Here is a 22,852-nt window from a genome sequence, read left to right as displayed (position 1 = left end):
ATGAAAGGCTACCATTGGCTTTAATGGGCATTGCTTTGGATGTTGGGTGTGAAATACACCCATATAATCACCTCCCCCTTAAAAAATGTAAACTGTGTTCCTCAGATCCTATTTCTGCTGGATAGTGTTTTCCAAATAGCATTGTAAAGTCTTTCATCAATGCTAGTAGTACCTGCATGCATCTGTTAACACAAATGAACAAAAGTACTGATTTACTATCATAATATACTCTAAAAGTAGCAATAACTCTGCTATTCATAACAACTGAGGAATAAAGCTGAAACTTTGAGGTAGCCTTAATGTTAACGTGGTACAGAGCACACAAAAAACATCAATAGATTTAACATTAAGGAAAACTCAAAAGGACAAGAAAATGTTCGATCATAAATTCACTTAAAACCATTATAGCTTCCAAAAGCATTCAATTGATTTTCTTGAGAAAATCATTCCTGAGAAATTATTTCTTTTTCTCCCAGGGAACGCACCTCAGTACAGAAATAATGAAGAAACCATCGGAAAGAAAAAGCCTCACCTTACCTGCACAGGACACTGGTGTCAGAGGAGATCTCTCCTTCCATTTTGTGCCAAGCTCTCTTTTGGACATTCACTTGGGCACACTCAGCCTATCGTCAGCAGTCTGAGCAGACTCCTACCCTCTCTCAGGTCAACTTTCACTGGAGAACAACCAGGTCACTCTTGCCTCCAGGAGTCTCAAAAAGGAACTGTGCAGTCTGGCACTCCCAGGTGACCCTCAGCCACACAACAGAATGATTCCTTCAGATGGTGACAAATTTCTTAACCAAATGGTCTCCATGTTTTCAGGGCAACCTTTTCAGGATGATAGATATGATTTAGCATAAGGTGTCCCTGCCCACAGCAGGGGGTTGGAACTAGATGATCCTAAGGTCCTTTCCAACCCTAACTAGTCTATGATTCTATGATAGATGGGAAGGGTGGCACACTAAAGACACCTTTAACTTCAAGAAATAAAGCACATCAAACTTCATATCAGTCTGTATATTATCAGCCCAAAATCCACACACATGGCTTCTTTTGTAAGAGATCACAACACCATGTCAGAAAGGTGTATCAGCATCAAAGGAAGTTTCTGGGTGATTTTTCAAACATTTTTGCTCTGTAATAAGAACAAGATCTCATTTTCTCTTTTCTTTCCTTGTAGGAATTCAGAAAACTAATCATTATCTTTCCAAACTAATCAAGTTGTCATTCTGGAACAGCAAAAAAAATCAGGTGACTTTCTATGGATAAAAAGGGTACTGATTCATCCATGTCAGTGGCTGAGAATATACACACACTTCTAAGCGTAAATCTGCAGGTGTCTGGAAAAGCATACAATAAAAGAAATAGAAAGCCAAGACACTCTTTTTTGAAGTAGAGGTAAAGACGACCATTAAGGGGATTTGGGAGCAACCACTTCCTCCAGCTGTTGCATTCCAGGGACATCCTGCTCAGCCACTGGACCCCAAACTGGGGGACACAGGGTGTCTGCCCATGCTGAGGAATGTGGCTGGTGTTTTCTCGTTTGCAGGTTCAATCAGTGGTGAAGATGGGTATGTGTCTCAGAGACACACGGACACACAGATGGGTCACTGACATGGCCAGGCACACAGTCTGCCACAGACAAGCTGCTGCCTTCAACAGCACCCATGTAGGTGCTCACAGGACTCACAAAGAACACAAGCACAGTCCCTTCCTCCTCCACTTTGGCTGGCAGAGCTAGAAGGTCACTAGTGATGACATACACACCTCTCTCTAGATTCACAAGCACAAGCACATTTGCAGATCCCACCCCCCAAATACCAGCACAGACCAACATATACCAGCTTCATCCAACAACCCTGACCTGATCCCAGCCCCTCTTACCCACACTCGTCTCACACAGGAAGGTCCCCCTGGCAGCTGAATTTGAAACATACCCCATTGGCTGGTGGCTGAGAACCCTACCCACTCCAGCATCTGGCATTGAGACCTGACTCACTCCAGCAGCTGACACGACAGGCCAGGGCACCTACACCCTCACTCTCACTTCAGTTGCTGGCCCAGTACCAAGTCACATCAGTCTCCACATAGCTGACAGTCCTTGCAGCACTCACCCATGGGACAGAGGGTAAGGTTACACTCTTAGGAAGTCAAGAGGGTAACAGAGAGATAGTCAAGAAAGGATATAACAAGAAGACAGAATGTGGTGACCAGGCATAGGGCTCAGCCGGGCAAATGTACTGACTATTTCCATTTTACACGTGAACAGCATCTTTTATACCCCTTTCTGCCAACCTCTTTATTCCTATCTGATCCTTTTCCCCTAAACCTTGTTTTATCACTTCACAGAGCTCCACAAACCCCTCCAACATCCTGGACTCACAGGTGTGCAACCCTATTGTTTGCAAAGTCCAAATTTGCATGCTGTTTCTTGGTAGCACACCAGTTAGTGTGACTGACTGGGTTTATTTCTGATTGTTGTCTTTGTTAACATTAATTGGTCAGGTTTGGTGTCTCTGTGTTTTGTTATGGGCAAAGTCCCCTGGTAGGCTTGCTGAAAAAGAAACATTCTCACACTCCACATACCCTTATCAGTGAATGTGACTGAGCAGGCTTGTCCTCATCACCACCTCCCTCTTCACATGTCCCTCAGGTTTGTCTCTGCAGGTTCTTGTGTACAGCTTCTTTCACCACATACCTTAGGGGAGCAGACACTCCTTCCATATACCCTTATAGAGACTTTCACTAACTGAAAAGATCAGTAGTTTGAAAGGACTGAAAAGATCAGTAGTTTCAAAAGACTGAGGTTTGTGAGTTCTCATAATTTCTGAAATCCATGGTATATATTCATTCCCACATGTGAGTCTTAGAGGGCTTTTTTCCTCTTTTGCAGTGAGGTTTGAAAAGGTGTGCTGCAAAATCATTTGTGCTATAAATACAGAAAAATGTTATTAATTAAACTAGCAAGGTACCTCCTTTAGTGAGAGAAAGCTACGGGAAAATGTTTACCGATGTTACTGCAGATAAATTTATAATGCAAAATATAGATTAGAGAGTAGCCTGCATACAAATAATGAAAATGCCAATTCGTGCAATCCTTTATGAAAACATCACTTATTATTTAATTCACTCCTTTGTTTTTCCAATTTTTGTTAAGATCAGTGTACCAGCATAGAAAAAAAAAATGCATTTCTGTTTGAATAAAGTGATAAAGAAAAGGAATGCGTTCATGATCAATACTTTGTTTGATCTTCTGAAAACCTATTTCTAGATGAATCCTAGGCATGTCTAGAGAATTGAAAACTGCAAAGATGTGGATTTCCTTTTTAATGTCTTGTAACTCTTTCAGGTTTCTTTACACAGTTATGAGGTGCAAACCTGCATGTCAACATTTAAGAAAATGCCAATGAGGAATAAGCTTCTTAACTAAAGTTTAATCTCTTATTTTTAAAGTTCTAACACAGGAAGGGTCATCAAATATATCCCATATGGTTCTTTGTAAAAAACGTTGAAAACTCTTTTTTCTTCGTATATGTAGTAAATATGTAATATTTCATCTTTTTTTTAAATAGTACCTAATAAAATATATATATTGCTATGCATATTTTGCTTGCATAATCTGAAAAGGAACAAAATATTTTATTACAGAAAAGCATCTGAATCCTGATTAATCATATTTTCTCTACTAATCTGTTTTACAATTAAAGTGCAGGTAAATTTTTTGTTGTCTAAACGAGGCTATAGAAGGCTGCATCATTATTATGTTTACCCAAAGCATCTCTGCTATAACCTCATGCTAGAAGACAATGTGTGTAAAATAATAACAGGACACACCCTGGATTTAGTTCTGTATCTTTGTTAGGAAGCAAAATGAATTGACAGGTAAATCCATGAGGGTAAACTCACTCAGGTCTGCAGCCCAGGCTGACTAGCGTTGCTTAGGGTAGATGGGGCAGGCAGGTGTGGTCTGTAAAAACTGATCCCTGAATTTGACAGGGACCTGTGCAGCTCTATAATTTCCTTTCATGCCTATTTATTTTGATCTTGGGTCTTTTTGAGTCACTCATGATTAAGCAAGCAGCAATCCAGAGAGAAGAAAGTCAAACACTTGTTTAGGAATACAAAACTTTCTGCAGGGATGATAGGGGTTTCTATGGGATTTGGATTTTGGTTTCTATTGTTTCATTGTGGATTTGGGCTTTTTTCCTAATAGCTTGGTCATTGCCCACAGGCACGAATAAAGGATTGTGCAATGTCAACACCTACACTTTTGCTAAGCAGACTTGACAATAGGTCTGTAATTAGATATGGCAGTGATGTACCCTCTGACATGGCTTATACAATAGTTCCAGCCTCTGGTGAAGTGCAGAGAGAACAGATCAAAGAAAGAGGACAGGCCTGTGGACTTTTCATAAAATCCTGTCTTAAACACAATAATGGGGGTAGAGGGGTCATTGATCTGACCGTGAAGGATCTCTCTCATGTTTTTATGACTTAATCTCTTCAATACAGGTATGATCCTACACCAAGAAAGCCCCAAAGTCTTCTAAAAACCAGTAGTGCTTTTTACGTGTTAGAAAATGATTCTTCATAGAGATATATGACCTAGTTTGTTTAAAATCAGACCAGCTTTAGAACTTTTAGCCTGGCTGAACTGTTGGTTACTGTTTTTCAGTTCTAAACCTACTCAAAGATCAGTCAGCTCTGCACAGCTCTCTGTTGTGCTACACGGACAGCCATCAAAGGCAACTATTGAGGAAACAGTAACCATGGTACAATACCTGGCAAATGTTTTTACAACAACATTGCTCAAAACCAACTAATCTATGCTAGCATGCGCAATGCTAATTCCTACTGAGTCTGGAGAAAAAGCATCAAAGAGGAGTATTGAGTTATTCTGTCCAGTATATGGTCTTTCTTTTTTTCCAAAAGGCACTGTAAAGGCCACCTGGGTTTCACAGCGCAGTAAGAAAAACTAACTGGCTATGTTTGTAGGTTTTAAGGGTATTGCTTCTGGTCTTCCCATGAATTATTGTCAAATCTTTCGCAACAGGGTAATGGAAACTACTGTATCATTATTATACTGTATAATGTACACACTAATTTCAAATAAAAACAAGGTAGGAAAAATTTTCTTCATTTCTCAGAATTTAAATAGGCAAGGTTATATATTTAGAAAATCTCATGGCCAGAAAATAGCTGACTTAAATTTCCATGAATTGCCTATCTACAATGCCACACTTCCTTCCAGCTTTCTGAGCAGAGACACACATTTTCTGGACATGGTTATACACATGGATGTCTAAATACTTCTGGCACTTGACAAAATCTGACATTTCACAATATTGTAAATTACCTCCTTTTGTTTTCAGTGTATCTTGGCATATTTAAGAAATGAGCAAAACTGAAGACAAAGTTTGAGATATATTTGAAGACAGCACTGGAATGCTCAACCACAACTAAAGAAGTGATTAAATCTGTTATCTTTCTATAGTATTCAATCATTTAAATTCAAGAAAAGCACTCCAAAACATGTATGGAAGTTCCAAACTTTGGGTACTTGAGATGCTATAAACACAAGATGAAAAAACTTCAAAATCATGATCTTCTGGGTTTCCAATACACACGTATTTTCACAGGGCTGTTTTGAATGGTCTTAAAAGTATCAGTCTTACAAACTTTATCTATGGTGTGTATGCAAATGTGTTTGCACACACAAAAGCACATATACGAAATATATCAAATGAAAGAAAGGATGAAATTTCAAATTAAAAAAAGATGGAATTTTAAATGAGTTCACATGCTGCTATTTCAATGATTTATAATAAATACATATTTTGATGATAAAGAAACCTTTTCTACCAAAACCTGTATGACAATAGCTTTTGTACTTAATGTTAACAGGATCCAAGAATATGAGAATAACCTTCTACTACTTTGCATAGTCATGTAAGCAATAAGCAGTTCTAATACAAGGGTTAGTGCTGGTGCTGATGGTGTCTTCAGGAGTTTGTACTGTAATAGAGAAATTCTGAGACTGAGAGAGAGGGAGTGCACAGAAACCACAGTGGATTACATTCAGTTTTCTGAGCTGATCAGCAGAATCTAAGGTTTCCCTTTAAAAAGGGTCTCCAGATACATTTTGGCTCAAAATACCACTTTGAAAAATGACCTACATAAACTAGAGATACCCCCCCAGCCTGACTTTGCAGAAAGTCTGGAGCAGGTCAGTCCAGAGAATGCCTTATTGTTCACATACAGTAACTCAGATTCAGTGTACGAAATAGTTAAAGCTGAGCCAGGTCACAGAAGGTGATCGACAACAATAACCTACAAGTCACTTCTGCCTTCAAAGAGTTGTTTAAAATGCTCATTGTGGAATTGACTGGTGAGGTTTCATTGATTAGGTCTGGGGCTCAGTTTCCACCAGCTGGGAAATGCCTACATAAGAAATCTCTCTGAAATACGGAATGTTTCTGAAACTGGCAAAAGTTTAAAGTAATCACTGTGATCTTCTTTGACCTAATCTACCATGAATTTGTGTGGATTTACCTCCCTCAGCACGGCAGTCTTGTGCTAATAATGCTGGCATGAACATGTGTGTGAAGGTGACTTTCAGTAAAGAGCAAACTGGTCCATCAGGGTGGCCGGCAAGACCCCACCTAAGAACACTCTTCCCTTCCTCTAGAAATAAAGAACTCATGTCACTCCTGAAGTGAGTTCTTTTTGTTTGGTTGTTTTGTTTGTTTTTTTTTTTTCTTCAATAAAATTAACTGTACAGCTGGGCTGTATTTGTTGTCCATAACAATTTCTACTATGTCCTTTTCTTGTTTAGTTAAAACAACTGGCAATAATAAAATAAGGACAGTGAATGCATTACTATGTTTCCTGTTTATAGTGCAGAAAAGCAGGCACAGAAAGAGCACAGACACAGAAAGGTCAAACTCCTTGCCAAAGAAATTTATTTCATTAAATTCATATTCTGGTGTTAATTGAATTGCTCTTTGCTGGACATGCAAGTTGAATTATGCATTTAAACCCAGGAAGAAGAGCATTCTGATGCCATTGGATAAGGCAGATACAACCTCACTCAAACTTCCTTAGAAACGAAAAATCTGTCTGGCTTGTGGTCTTGACTGCAATCTGTGATGCAGAGAGAGGAAAAGCACCAAGTGTTCTCACAGTTGCTAATTTATCATACAGCGCAGTCTGCATCTGCTTTTAGTCAGATATTAAATAAAATAACAATTTTGTAGTAACAGATTTATTTTCTCATGAAGTGAAAGTTCTCTGCGCAACTATGATTTGCTAGACGAATGCTTCCCCTGCCTGGCTGCCTTGTCTCACCCATTCCAGGTAGAGCCAGGTGAACAGACCTGTCTTCAGAGACACCAGGCACAAGCCCTTCACAATAGCTCCACCTGACAGGTTGTTGTTAGTATAAGGAGCACTGCAGGTGCTAGAAAAGATCAGCAATAAGAAGATGCTTTACTGGTAAATATAAAAATGAAGAGCCTTGTTTCCTCAGTCTGTCCAAAACAACCTTCATGGTAGCAGGTGTGCATTCCTTGGACTTATTTAATCTTATGCAGCACACATTTGGACGGCAATGCTGCAGCAGGCAAAACCCAAGCCATGGATTTACCTTTTTTTCACCTTCCCCTCTTCACACAGATTGTTAAAGGTTTTATCCAAGTGATTCACACTGGAAGGGATCACTCAAGCCAAAGAGAAACTTTTTTTTAACATGATGTTATGCACAAATAAGAAGTGTTTGACTTTTGGCATAAGTTGTCATATTATATAATACAAATATATTAGCAAAATGTAGTATAAACAAAGTCTTCCTTCAATTTTAGCATGCAATTTCTGCCAATAAACTTCGGTCTGAGGAGAGCAACTCACTAAAGAAATCTCATTCTTTCTCAGTTCTGATGGAACATTCTGATAGCCAAGGATACATGAAAATTTCCTTTCTTATAAATAGTATGTAATTCTTACTTTCCTCAGTCTGGAGATACTGCACATCCTTTCTGCCCTTTCATCCAGTTATTTATCACCTTATCAGCACTACATCAGTCATACTGCATGGAGTCAAAGAGACTTCCAGGAAGAAAACCTGTTATCTAAATGAGGACAAGGAAGAAGTTTCTCACTTTTCTTCTTACTTTACTTCATTCTCTTTCATACCAAAGAAAAGTTCAAGAAAGACTTTCTCCCTGAAAAAAAATCACAGGTGCTTCAGCAAGGAAGAAGGTGAGTGAACAGGAATCCTTGGAAAAAATTGTAGAAATAAATATTCCAACTGGATACAAAGCAAAAAAAAATCCTCACTAAAAATGGGAGAGAAGAAAGCTTGACAGGGAATGTCCAGCTAAGCAAATGGGTCTAATTTTATTTTGGCCATGTCTGAGTTTGGAGAATGGTTTAAAATGTCTTTCAGAGGTCCTTTCCGCTCTGAGTTAGCCTATGGTTATATGTGCGTGGGGTGACAGCAATTTTGTATACATAAGAAGACAACTAAAGCCAACTGACTTAGAAGGTAATGTGAGAAAAGACAACATGTTTAGCCAGATTAACTTTGATATGAAACTAAAAAGATATAAAAGCTCTCCATTTTCTTCTCTCCAATGTTCTAGAAACATATGAAGAAAACTCTTTTGCCAAAACTTAGTCTTTATTAAAAAAGGAAGAACGGTATATAAAAGGAGTAAAATAAAATCAAATTGATTCTGTAAAGAGAAAACAACAAAGGTTATTAACAATGTACTTTAGCAAACTTAACTTTGTATTTGATGCTGTAGATTACAGAAAGAGGGACCTTAAAAGCTGAGAGTGTTGTACAACTGAGCAAAATTACTTTCAGAGTATTAACAGCAAGCAGAAAACTTAGATGACTTGTAATAAAACTAGTGCTTGAAAGAGAGCAAAGGCCAAGCTGAGTTGAATTAGAGCCTACAACCATTTCTCTAGCGGTTCAGAAAATGCCATCCCTGAGGATTAATTTCTGCAATTGGAAGAATTCTTCTGAACATTGAAAAGGTTGTCTGCCTGAATACAGAAAGAGAAACAGCTGGTCAGACTCCAGAAATTAAGGTCTTCAGGTTAGAGAGCAATCTTACAGTAGCCCTAAGATGCCTCTAGCACAGCTGATAAAAGACTGGCATAATTATACCTGAACCAATTTTCCTAGCCATTGGCACTATGGTGGGCAGATCACATCAGAGCTTATGTTTCAGGTCCAAATAAGATTTAACTGAAAAGCTGCAACATCATCCCTCTAAAGTCAACATTAATTCTGAGACTAATAATGAATGCTATTTCTCCCGTCTCTTTCCACACAGATAATTTCTGCCAAAACATACCTCTGGAACTGCAGTCAGACCTATTTAAGCAAACACTGCCTCTGACTGTAACACACATAAATAACTCTGCATCCCAGGCTGACTCAGACCTTACTCATTCTCACTAGGGAGCTAAGTAACCGATTTTGTGTGATTTCTGCTCTAGTTCAGAATATTAAATAAGATTGGACATGTTTTGACAGGGCAGAAAAACATGGACTGCATAATTAAACTCCGTGAAAGTTTAACAAATTAAATTTGTATTCTATTGTTATATCCACTCTTCTGCCCTTTGCAGTACTTACTCCAATTTAGTTTCTCCTGAGAGCAGAGGTTTGCCTCCAAAGAAGAAAAAAGTAATGCATCAAAAACGTAGCTGCTCGAGACCCAGCATTTGTAAGAAGGTGTAAAGTCAGCTTCCTAAAACGGATTAATTGATAACTTTGCAGCTGGCTAGGCTGAAAACTGTTTAGGGCACGGGTCATCTCCTTGCACTCTCTGGGAAGCATCTGACAGACTCTTACTGTTATGCAAACAAAAATGCTGAACCATGGCAGTGGTAACCCACCTATATTCCCAGGCAGTTCTCAAACATGTGATTAGGGTATATCAGAAAGGGAAATCACTTAAACCAAACCAAGCCAAAACCTTCAGCACTCTGCATTTTGTAATTTACTTTCTTGTGAAAAGTGTCCTTCCCCTGAACATGCCAACTACAGCTATCACTGGTAGGACCACTAGAGGCTGACTATGGCAGGGTGTTCCTCAGCAAGAGAAAAGGCCATAACTTCCTGTCCCAGTCCTATTTAACCTGACAGAAAGATACTGTGCTGTGCTTTACATGGGTACTCACGGCTCAGCTTGGATGCTCTGGTCAGCAGCTATGTAGTTGGCAGGGATGTAGCCCTGGAGCTTGCGGCCAGGACAGACTGAGCCTGTTGGCAGGAGAAGCCTAGCATACCACCAGCCCTCATGGGATGCATCCAGCACTTTAAGCTTATCCCCAGCGTGGAAGCTCAAGTCCTCCTCAGTGCGAGCCTCGTAGTCGAAGAGTGCCACAAATGTGCAAATATTCACCAGATGCTGGCCAGGCAGTGGAGGTAAAGGTTTCTGTTTTATCTTACTCTCTCTGCCATTCTGTCCTGCTTGGCAGTCATCTTTTACCACAGCAAAGTTGGTGAAGACTTGGCCAGCTTTCTCATTCTGCTCACCATCTCTCCCTGGGAATAAGAATGGGACGTAGGGTTCCAAACAGGCGCAGTGCTTCTGACAAAAGTTTCCCATCCTGTTTCCTTGTGCCTTCCTCTGCTTCTAGTTTTCTTTCTGTTTTCCCAGTTGCAATACCCTTAGACCAATTTTTGCCCCATCAACATTTTAGCATTTTGCAGGATTTCTTCTCTCCCTCCTGCTTAGGCACAAAATGAAACAACTCCTGGCACAGCTGGCAGCTTCTCTCTGAGGACCACTGAGAGCTCATTATAGGCAGCTCCTGGATCGGGACTGAAACCTGAATATTCCAGCGCTGGAGCACATGTGGAGGGAATTTCTCACTTCCTCTTCAGAACAGGAAAGTTGTGCTAGGCTGAGCTCCGGGAACCATAGGGCAGCATGGAGCCTCTTCTCCCACAGCAAAACGACAAAGTCAGAACATCTGAGCACGGGAGGCTTCTCAACTCTTATTATTTGGGATGGGTGTTTTCTTATCTCAGATAGGGTCCTGTCATCTGATCAGCAGTGAACGCCTGTAAAGTCTGTTCTGCTAATGATTAACTAAGCTGACCTGCCTGTTTCCTTAGCAGTCTCTGACGTGGACAGCCTGAATATTTCTCTTTGTTTCCTGGTTTGCGCTGGTTTCGGTTCCTGGAGGGAAGCCTTTGTTCGCCTGAGGCTGGCAGACGCCCTCACCTGGACTGCATCTGTGGCTTCTGCTCTCACTCACACTCGGACACTTTCCTCCGCTGAGCACCTGCCCTTCAAACCAATCCTCTGGCTTTTCCTTTTACTGAGTTGGGTTTGGCACTTCTTACAGGGCACCTCTTACATGGGGTTTACAGTAATACAGCAACAGATTTTAATTCATTCCTTATTCTGCATTTTAAGGAAACAAAGGCACTTGCAAAAGAAATGTTGCTCTAGATGGCTGGCTAATTACATCAACCACATATGAAAATGATAGCTGCCTTCCAGTCACCATATAAACTAATGAAACTACATTGACCAATATATTTCCATTTCTAAACCACCTATAAACTGGCATACAGACATCCAGATACTGCTGTGGCAAAGCAGCCGGGAGAGCTGACTGCCACATCCCAGTAGCTCAGCCCAAGCTTTAGAACAACTGGAAATCACCATAGCCTGGGGCACATGCGATGCTTGCGTCAGGAAGCACAGGAGATAACCTATCTGAGCAATGCAGTGGAATTTCAGTAAGAAGCAAACTCTTCCAGACGAGACATCAATCAAAACCCACACATGGACCTATAGCTTCCTGGTGATAAAGAAAGCTGGCTTCTTTCCCCTGTCCCCCAGGAATAACTGCTGTTTTCCTAAACCATTTACACATCTCTCAGCTCCATTTAGAATTGCTGGCTTCTGTTGCTTTACTAGAAAGAAAAGCCAACTAAATCACTTAGAAAACAAAGCCACTTGTTTTTATTATGTGTCTCAGTCCTCTAAATGAGGAGACCAGTGGCACAGGCAGAAGCATACTGATGGACTTGGAGCTGTGGGATGACTGAAAGAAGTTTCCACTGAAACTTCATGACTTTCTGGTGCATCTCCACTCAAAAGGGATAGGGAACTGCTTACCTACTCCTGTTTTGCAGTGCTGAAAAAGACACTGAATAAAGATGAAAGTACTATACATGTTGAGTGATCAATAAACCTCACAATCTGTAGTGAACCCTTTGGGTCTGGTAAAAAAGTGGCATACTGATTTTGCAGATTATGGGAATTGTATGTAGTTTCTGAAGCACCACTGGAGATTATTTTTTCTCCACAGCAATTATTAGTCATTATCCAGATCAATAACAACAGAGGTACCCAAGAGATATTTTCTTTTCTTGGCTCTGAAGGACAATATGTAAAGTCAGAAAAGGCCTGTGTTGAAAAGAAACTACCTTCATTAGTCTTGTTTAAAGAATTGTCTATATTTACTAAAATCAAAAATATTAGAAAAAAATGTATTAAATCTGTGTTTTTTTCTGTTTGACTATTTTATTGGATTTTCCTGTAGTTTTGTGGTTATGGCAACTTGGGCATTAATCCAGCAAAGATTTGCATAGACATTTACTGCACAGAATAGTTTCATCATGACAATAGAGCTACTTGCATTGTACAGAATCAATCTCATGTATGGTTCTTTTCTGGTTCAAGACCCATCTTTATACTCAGGTACCAATATGAATACATATTAGAAATCACACTGCATTCACTGAGACCACTCAGATAAATATTTGTAACTGTAGCTAGAATGGGGCTTAAGCCTACAAACATTTGTGTATATGAGTATCTTACCTGAAATAAACCTAGGCATTAAATTGATCTTGTCTCCAAACTGATGGCCCTGCTTGGCTTTACAAGACCAGAAAGACTTGCTGGAAGTGATCAATAACCATAAATCAGATTACTTCCCAACCAACTCTTCAGGATCAGTTCTATTTATGAAACAAGCAGGCTTTAAAAAATAGCCATGAAATTCAGCAGTCAGATTAAAAACACCCCTCAAAAAGAGAGGAGCGTGGTTACTGAGAAATGCTGAGCAGATTCCGAAGCCTGTATGGGGCGGGACTGTGGCTGAGCTGTGGTGGCTATGGTGAAGCAGTGTGTCTGCAAGGCTTTGTTCCCATCCTGCTGACTTCATTGAGGATTCTCTGAATTTCTGAAAATAAAGCAGTACTCTATCTCTTAGAGACTATATAATTTTATCACAGGCAAGAAAAAATGAACAAGTAATAAAAATCGGTTTTGCTGGTTTTACTGAAAAAAAAACACCCGAACCCAGCTGATAAAACCCATGATCCTAATTTTCATGCTCACAGTTTGGAATAAATTAGGATAATCATGTATATTATGGGGCTTTTTGATATAAACTATTGTTCGAATCCTCCCCACTGGTATTACATATAATTTTACAGGATAATCTTCGCAGCACCTATTTCTGGACTTAATTTAGTTTTGCTGCTTTGCATTCCACTATATTTTCTTTTTACAGAGGAGGCCAAACAGATTTGTAATCCTTACTGGCCTTCTATTCTTTAATTAATTTTTTTTGGAGGCTGAGTGTCAAACCAGAAATTGTCCAAATAAATAAGCTACTGGATGTAAAGTGTCTGTGAAAGACTTAATCAGGTATATTGATGAATTTTATTAGCAAAAATGCTTTCAGAAGGACACAAGAATCTCACCTCATTCTTACAGCCAGCAATAGCTGGTGAGAAAGATGAATTTATTATGATCAGTATAGAACATTTACAGTATGGATACTGAAATTTAGTATTCTGATCCATATATTATTTAAAAACTCATTAGTTTTGCAAGTAGTTTCTTGAAATATGGAACACCTTAAAGCAAAGATGGATCATTTACAATCTCTGTATGACAGGATCATATAAACTTAGATTTTAGAAAAGCAAACAAATCTGTCCAATCTAGTAGTACTTTCCCCCTTCAAACTAGACAATTCCCTATTGCTTTTAAAGTATATTTCCTTGTTCAATAAAAAAAAAGTTCACAATGAGACTATAGGTTTGAGAATGACAGATATCTGAAGTAACTTTTTATATTTGGCATATTGCTTGCAAAGTCCTATATAAGTAAGAATCTTGCAAAGAACCATACACCCGCTTAGAGGATTAATTTGCAGTACTCTAAATTCATTAAATCGAATTGTAATTGACTGGAAGTCAATATACTTTAGGCCTTGTTTATTCTACAAAACAATCATGTTTAAACATGGTGGTGAAACACATTTCTCTTACTTGACTGAATGGACAGAAGAACAATGTGTTAATATGATATGTTTTAGTAAAGTTAGTATAAACCTAATCCACAACATTGATATTAATTGAAATGCTCTTTGAATGAGGTACTGTTCTGCATGAATTAAGTTATCAAACTGAGGCATATTAAATAAGTACAGATAATATTTGAATCCGTAATAATTCAAAAGCCTTGTTTTAGATATAATTTTTATTTCTGTTCCACACTTTCAAAACTAATCTTGTACGAGTTTTTATTACAGATATTTCCTATATGTTTATTGATTGGTATGTGGTCTGTATGTAACTATAGGTATAATTACATAAACCCTTAAAGTTTTAGAAAAAATGAACCATCTTCCACCTCATAAATATGACGGAGATCACTAAGCACCAGCCTTTGGTACTGATGATACATGATGTTTGAAACAATATCCTTATGCCACGCACAGAATCACAGCTAGAACAGCACTCTGCTGGGGAAAAAAAGAATATTCCAAGACAATATCCACCATGAGTTTTTTTAATAAATATGAGTCAGTTCAAAGTGAAATTGAAAAAGAGAGTAGTTTTTTTCTTCATAATAAGATGAGATTAGAACCGAAACATTTTCCTCCAGAATTGTTTCAAATTTGGTAAACAGGAAAAAACTCCATGAGGGAAAATGAGAAATTAAGACATAAAATACAAGAATCATAATTAAATAATGTATGAAACTGCTGCCTGTAGCATAACTTTCTATATTGTATAATCTTTTTCAAGTCATTATACTGATGCATTAATATATGCTAATTTAAATAGTTGATATATTATACCTCACTTAGAAAAAATTTTAATACATTATGATAAAGCAAGTAAAATGTTCCAGCAAAGTAAAATATTCAAATAATATGATCTTTAAAGAAATTATAAGAAAAGTAAATGAATACTGCTCTGAACCTGTGCTTGGGAAATAATCTAAATGATTGAACATTTTAAAGTTGTGTTGTTTGGTTTTTTTTTAAGGTAACAAATTGAAATGGAGCACAGTAATTTTTTTATTACAGCTGTCTTTTCAGCTATATTTCTTGCCATTTGCCCATTAGAATGGAACACATTACCACCACTTTGTAGGATTTTTAAAAGCCATTTAATCATCACTTCCATTTTGTTTCTGTAATTTGCAAATTGCGATTCTTTTCAATGAAAATAAATTATGTGTGTAATTTTATTCTTGACAAAATTGCTTATTCTTATTGATTAATCACTTTCCTGGTTTTGTGTATAATCTTAAACCATAAATCCACAAAGACATAGAGATATATTTGATTCGGCATTTTCCAACCTTAAATCTTTTACATTCCTAATGAGAAAACTCTGGCTATTTATTTTCATAAGGCTGATCCAATAATCCATCTCTACTCTGAAAAGCATTAAAAGTACATTTTCAAGTGCTTCAGTGATGAGGGTTGCTTATTTATTAGCTGAATTTGGGCCTAGAACAGGCTATGTCTGACAACAAATGAACACAATGCAATAAGGCTCTGTCAAGAACTGAAAGAACAGAAACTATCTTTATTTGTTCAAACAATCAGATCTCACTCTGCCTAATATAATGTGAGTTTTGCAATTATGTGCAATGGGACCAGACCTCAGCCATTATTTTTCATTTTATCATACATTATTCTACATGATATACAGCACACACTGTTAAAAACTCTAAGTTAATTTGCTTTCCATGAAGCAGCCTTTTTGAATAAAACCACTGCGGCACTCTGATGCATGAAAAATACTTCTAATAGAAACTATCTGTGAGTGGGAAAAAATATGGTAAGTGGATGACAAAGAATTATCAGTGAACATGACTTTCCCATTCTTTTAAGAAAATGTATTCCAAAACTGACGCTGTTATGAAGAGGTTTTAAATTTAGAAAGTGTATACATTTATGAAGATTTTATGACGGGTCAAGATAATTTCTCATGTAACTGTACGTATGCTATGCCACAGATGACTTACAAACATGATTTACCATCTTTATCTTAAGAAGTTGCAATTCCATCAAGAGAGGCAGAGAATCCAAAGACGGATGGAAAGGAATAATATATCGAAGTACTGTTCTCATGATTTCACCTGTGAATGAAAGTGTTGGTTTTTTTCCAAAATATAAAATCGGCACTCTCTCCTGTACTGTGTATGTGAGAGAGGCAAGGAACTAAAACTTAGAATACATTGATTCACTATATAAAAGAACCCATCTTTTCAATTACTTTAAATTACTGAAATATTACACACAAAACCAATAGAAAAACATTAGCTATTAATTTTAGAATAGAATAGTTCAGCTGACAGGGACCTACAACAATCATCTAGTTCAACTGCCTGACAACTTTGAAGCTGACCGAAAGTTAAAGCATATCATTAAAGGCATTGCCCAAATGCCCCTAAAACACTGACATGCTTGGGCATTGACCACGTCTCTAGGAAACTGGTTCCAATGTTTGACTACTCTTTCAGTAAAGAAATGCCTCCTAATGTCCAGTCTAAACCTTCAATGCAGCTTCAAAGGATTTCCATGTCTCCTATCACTATGAGGGAGAAGACATCAGCACCTTCCTCTCAACACCATTTTTCTTTTATTCTTCCTGATTAGGTAAACCATACTTACAAAGATTGTTCCACATTACTGTAAATTGTGCAACACACTAGGATTTTGTACAGATAAAATCTCTACGGGAAAAAGGCTGGATCTACCATGAGTTCTGGTGATTATATGTATACTGTGCATGGTCCATCAACCTGCCGAATTAAGTCTCCCTCTTTCCTTGTATATTTTCTATTTAGTTTCCTATCTCTTGCTTTCTTTCTGCTGTATCTGTCTTTCACAGGTATGAAATGAAATGTTGTACAAAGAATATCACCAACATGGAAGACGTTGTCTTTTCAAGCCAGAGGAACAGGATCAGACGTGCCCCAGAGTCCCTTCAGGATGTGCATTTATATATTTTCCATATTAAAAAGAAAACTATAATCCTGGGGTTTACTTCAAAATTATGTTGGGAAGCAGCAGCCAGGGCATAAATTAAACTGTGGAAACAATCTTAAACGCCATAACATAGCTATGGCCAAAGGCACAATTGATTTAAAAACTGTTTTCTTACCTACCCATCTTCAGAAGCATAGGTATAATATGAAGGTCAACAAATGCCGATGCTTAAGTCGCTTCTTTCTTTATTTGACCCATTATAAAAGGCCTTAAAATCATGGTTTTCTTACTGTGAAGTCAGTGACAATATACTGTAAACATTGGTTTAACGGAGAGCAGGATTTCATTTTTATGCTTAATGTTTTATTATTTTTAGCAGATATTGACTTATGTTTAGAATAGTCTTTCTGTAAAAGCAAAGATGCAGTATGTGATGTTACTTCTTTACTATGTTTCATCAGCAGTCCGACCCATTTCCTGTGTGTTCAAAATAGAGTTTTACAAATGAAACTGATGTAACTTGTACTGCAAATATGTATACTCTTACTCTTCTTCCTTTCCATTTACGTGTTCTTCTCTCCCTCTCTCCTATATCTTTCCTATATAGTTTCCTACCTCCTCTTTTCTTTCTGCTGTGTCTTTCACAGATACGCGGTGAGATGCGGTAAAAAGAACATTACCCAACATGCAACACATGGTATCCGTAAACATAAGGAAAGGGGATAGGAAGTAAACACATTTAGTGATACCTCCGGTGAGCACTTGTGGTACAAATTTCTGTTGTACTAAACAAAATAATTCACTCTCCTTCTCTGACAAAATTTTCCCAAATTCATATTCCTCTGTCTTTGTTTCCATAGGTTTAAACCTTAACCTGCTCTCCCTGAGAAAAGCATGATACTCAACACAACAGCATAGGTAAATGTGAACATACTGTTTTCCTTAAAATAGGAGAGGTGGCTTCGACCTTCTTCACAGATGTACACAGAAACAGAGTACAGATCTTTAAAGAGTTACATCAGTATGATAGAATCTTCTTGATGCTCAGTATACACTTGGAGTTTTAGCATATATTCTTCTAGATCACTTCCTTCTTATAAAAACCCAGAAGCTCTTTTTTTTATCCTTTCATAAGATAATTAGACACCCTCTAGAGGCAAAAACAGAACAGTAAATAACAAATGCAATTTATATTCCAAATAAGATCTTATATTTGAGATTTATAAGAATTACTGTTAGAATTTTATTACTGCAGCTCCAAGGAACATCACCCTTGGTGTCCAGTATGCTCATCAATGAACATATATAGAAGAAAATATTTCTTAAATAGAAGATCAGGTAGAAAAGATGACATTGTTAAAAGAAGGGGAGGGGGGAAGATCTCATCATAGTGATAGAATGGAAATTCATCTTGAAAATCCTAACATGGCAATGATTGTAATGAATTAAGTAACTTGGATGTTATTTTGAAAACACAGATTGTTGTGTTACATTACTGTGGGTTCATTATTTCAGTACTCAGCCCTAAGAAAGCCAAAACTGGAGCAAAGCATCCAGGTTTTGATTCCAAAAAAAAAAAAAACAAACCTCAAATCAAATAAAAACCGGATATTAATCCATTTGATAATGAATAAATGATGAATGAATATCATCTAGGTTGAGAATGAAAGATAAGATAAGCAGGCTCAAAACACCTCAGCCTTTAAGGACCTTAAATAACTAAACAAATAACAGTCTGTGGGAAAATATATGATAGCAGCCTTCAAAGAAATAGAAGGCTGATGTGCAATGTTGTGGTTCCCTGATCTGCAAGGAATAGGACACAACATAAGAAAGAAGACGTATTAGAGCAACAGAGACTTTGGTGTGACATGGAGGGAGCGTGAAAATTCAGCATTCTGTGTGTAAGGACTGTTAAACACCAGAAGAAATTGTTTCAGGTCTTTGTTCCTTTTTACGAAATTAGACAATTGTCTTTTAAGGATGTTTGTAGGCAGATTGATCCTGCCCCAAGGCAAAAAGATGACTGTCTTTAGGTTTTTCTGGTTCTGTTACCTTCATGTCCATAGTTTTACAGTTGTGGCATTTCCCACTGGCTGTTCAATAGCTCTGTTCTTTTTGTGCAGACTGTGTATTGAAATACATCAAATTTATCTCATATGCAATCATTAGCAAGTGTCAGGCTTCAAATGCAAACCTGTAACCTTCTTGAATGACTCAGAAATCTTCAGAATGTCTGAATTAGACATATTCCAATTTTACTCATGAAGAAATTGAAGCCATAAGCAATTAAGTTATCTTCCCGCTAATACACCATGAATGAATGGGAAATGAGGATGGAGAACTTCAGAGTCTTACTCTGGATTTTATTCTGAAGTTTGTAAAAATAAAAAAATGGTATGTTAAATAAAACAACCAAACACCCCCCCCCCAAAAAAAAAAACAAACAAAAAAACAACACCCCAAAACAAAACAAAACTAAAACAACAAAACATAAAAGAAATAAGGCCATGTCCCACAGATTATAGAAACTGCACAATTCTCTCACCATAAAATTCACACAAGGTCTACTTTGGACGTATAGTTTCCTAAAAAGTCCATATTTCCAGTACAATTTCTTTTGACTAAATGTAACATCTATCCAGCTCAAAAAGAAAAATCTTTCAAAGGACCTTTAGAAAACCATTCCAAGTTTTAAAATATATACTCACTAAGGGTCCAGCAATCAGTCATGGCTATTAATCACATTGCCAAAATCATCGATTTTCATTTCCTTCTTTCACGTTGCATGGGAATAGCCTCAGTTAGATTACAAGATCTGAGAGAGGTGATAAGGACAATAAGCAGGCTTCTGAAAGATTCTCAGCATCTAGTCGATTACTCTTTGTTTAACCTTTTAGTGATCTCTTGGGTATAGTTTGGGGAATCTTGAATCTTTAGCAGCATGAGTCTCATTTCTATGCTGGTGAGACAGAGAATGCAACCACTATATTACCAAGGTGCCAGATGTAATCAGTACTCCTGGCAGGATGCTATAAATTGTATGTGCATGATTCTGCTGAAAAAGTTAATGTGTACATATTTTATGCCATATAAAAAGGCTATTAAACAACACAATAAACAGTAAAACTTCTGGAATCTCTTTAAGCTAATCCTAAATCCCAATCAATAGTCAAGCTTGCTCACCAGGATTCTGTACCTAGGAACAAGGCACCCTGTGTGTCACAGAGGGATGCCTTGAGGACTACGTACCATTTTGATAATTTTTTAAAGGTCTACTAAAGAAACAGTAAATGCCAGTGACTGTTTTACAAAGCAAATGTGTTCTCGACAGCTTTCATTCTCTCACAGAGAACCAGGTTATCCTTGAAATGAATTAGAGTTGTTAGATCTATGTCTAATAAAGCATCACTTTGTAATAAGTCAGAAGTCTGCTCCTGTATATTTTTATTTGATTTCTCTGATGGTTTCTACACAAGTGTTTCCTTCTAAGTGTCCTCTCAGGAGACATGCATGCAGAGCTTCCTGAGCTGGGCCAGTGGGGTGAGCCTGAGATGTGGGCTCTGTCCTCCTGTCACTCTGGGATGAAAGTGACAATTCTCAGATGGGGAGTTTGTGTTGTGAAGAGCATGGAGTTATCCTAGTGCGGGGAGCAGACATCATGCTTCAAGGGGAATGGAGATATTCTGTCATTGCAGAATGGGGATACTGGGCTGTAAGGCACTCTTCTACTTGGCTATTGAACAGCTCATGGGCTAAAAGCAAAATCGAGTGCAAACCTGAGACTGTACTGTGCTAAAATAAATTCTATAAAAAAAAAACCAGCACTTTTTGGTTTGACATTCTACTCCAAAAGTATTTTCAGTTGTTTTTAAAAACAAACAAGGAAAAATCCAGACTCTTCTCAGCTCACTTTTGCATAAGGTGTTACTTGTCTAAAAATGAAAATGCTTCTTGTTTGTCTAAATTCTTGTTTTATCTTCACACAGCACAACTGTATACTGTAGCAACATGCAGAGCCTTTTCCTTTTTTTTTTTTAACTAAATTCTTATGACCTTTTCCGAAATAATAGGCAAACGGCTGCAACTGCATAGTTAGGACAAAACACAACTGAAAAAGCTTACATAGGCTTAGAAAATAAAGACGAAGTTTAAGGAAAGTAAAATAGATTAAGGTGCTGACGATTCAAACTCGGAGATGCTCCACTGTATCGTAATGCTGCCCTCTTAAGGACAAAGAAAGCGAGGAGCTGCAGAACCTCTCTTGCAAAGAGGCCTGCAACTTCTGTGTGACAGCAAAGATTTATGTAAGGTATTTTCACATGGTTCTCATGCTTTTATGTATGTTACTGCACTCTATTACATTCCTTTCACCCTCCAAGGCATGTCAGCACGCTCCTGCACCCTAAAGCTACATGGTGGAAGGAGCCTCTTCTGCGTGGAAAGCAGGCATAAGGCACAATGAAAACTGAAATGCATTTCCGTGTGTCTCAAAGGCTTTGACATGTCAGATCTCTCACTTCATGCGTGTTTCCTGAAGGCTGCTAATTGTGAAGATGCTGAGCATGGGGAGCACCCAATGGATTAATACCATGTATTTACAATATAAGAGTAATCAGTGATGCATAAATTAACCATGGGGAAACCTAAAATATTTCCAGTTAGGACCTGATAGTCCAAAAGGACAACCTCAGTTATGTGGACATCTCTGAGCGGCTCATGGTGCCATCAAATCTGAAACAGTGCTGAAAAAGTAATCTGAAATGATGCTGTTAACACATTAAGGTGTTTCAGTTGTTACAGAGGATTTTGATTAAAGGCAGCTCTTTTCTGAGAAAAGCCCTAGAGTGGGATGTCAGTATGTTTAAAGGATTCATCTGAAAGCAAGGAACTGAGAAACAAAGCAACACTTTAAAGGCAAAAAACAAAACCAAAAAACTTGGAGTAGTGTGCTGAAAGTAAACTTCTGAGATTTTCCTGTTACCAGGTTTGTGCTGCAAATACTGAAGATGAAGGTGATATTCTCTCATTTATCGTCTCTTTTCTCAGAACTGAAAATGAATTCCATTCATCAACATTCTTCAATATTTCTTGCTGTCATACCTCCAATTTAATCTTCAGCTTCACATACCTGAAATTTAACTTGCTGAATCTCTCCATTGGTGAGGGTTGTTTCTCAAAGTGGTTTAAAATTAGATATGATTAGTACTTTTGTGTAGCAAATTCTAAGAGAGCTTGTCATTACTGCTGATCTAATTGTGTGGCGTTCAAGGTTATATTCAGTTGATAGTGAATATAGTGAAAAGAGAGCTGGACTAGACGATCTTTAAAGGTCCCCTCCAACCCAAAACATCCTATAATTCTACCAATGAATATGTGATTTTCAATATCTGTCCAGATGTTTCAACACTACAGTGTGTTGGTTTTGTGCTATGTTTTAGATACATAGATCCCTCTTGTGGGTATGATCCTGAAAGTATCTGCTCAGGTTTCACACCTGGTAATTTAGTTCTATTTAAGCATATATGCACATATTTATTTAACGTATAGCTAAAATGCATAT

At 37.7% G+C, this 22,852-nt stretch overlaps 1 protein-coding gene across 1 annotated transcript in view; it reads right to left on the bottom strand.

The window, feature by feature from the left end:
• The window catches only part of FRK (fyn related Src family tyrosine kinase), a 55,439-nt gene extending 43,053 nt beyond the window's left edge, over positions 1-12,386 (bottom strand). The window contains exon 1 of the mRNA XM_061460079.1: positions 10,198-12,386. Within this exon, the coding sequence (XP_061316063.1) occupies positions 10,198-10,628 (431 nt within the window). The 5' untranslated portion in view covers positions 10,629-12,386. The remainder of the gene's footprint in view (positions 1-10,197) is intronic.
• Between the last annotated feature and the right edge of the window lie 10,466 nt (positions 12,387-22,852).

Source organism: Pezoporus flaviventris, unplaced genomic scaffold (genome assembly GCF_033815535.1).
Source record: "Pezoporus flaviventris isolate CSIRO_AGI_PZ_B2104156 unplaced genomic scaffold, CSIRO_AGI_Pfla_v1 ptg000031l, whole genome shotgun sequence".
NCBI lineage: Eukaryota > Metazoa > Chordata > Aves > Psittaciformes > Psittacidae > Pezoporus > Pezoporus flaviventris.
The sequence above is the reverse complement of the archived record's forward strand: the minus strand, read 5'-3'. Positions and strand labels throughout refer to the sequence as shown.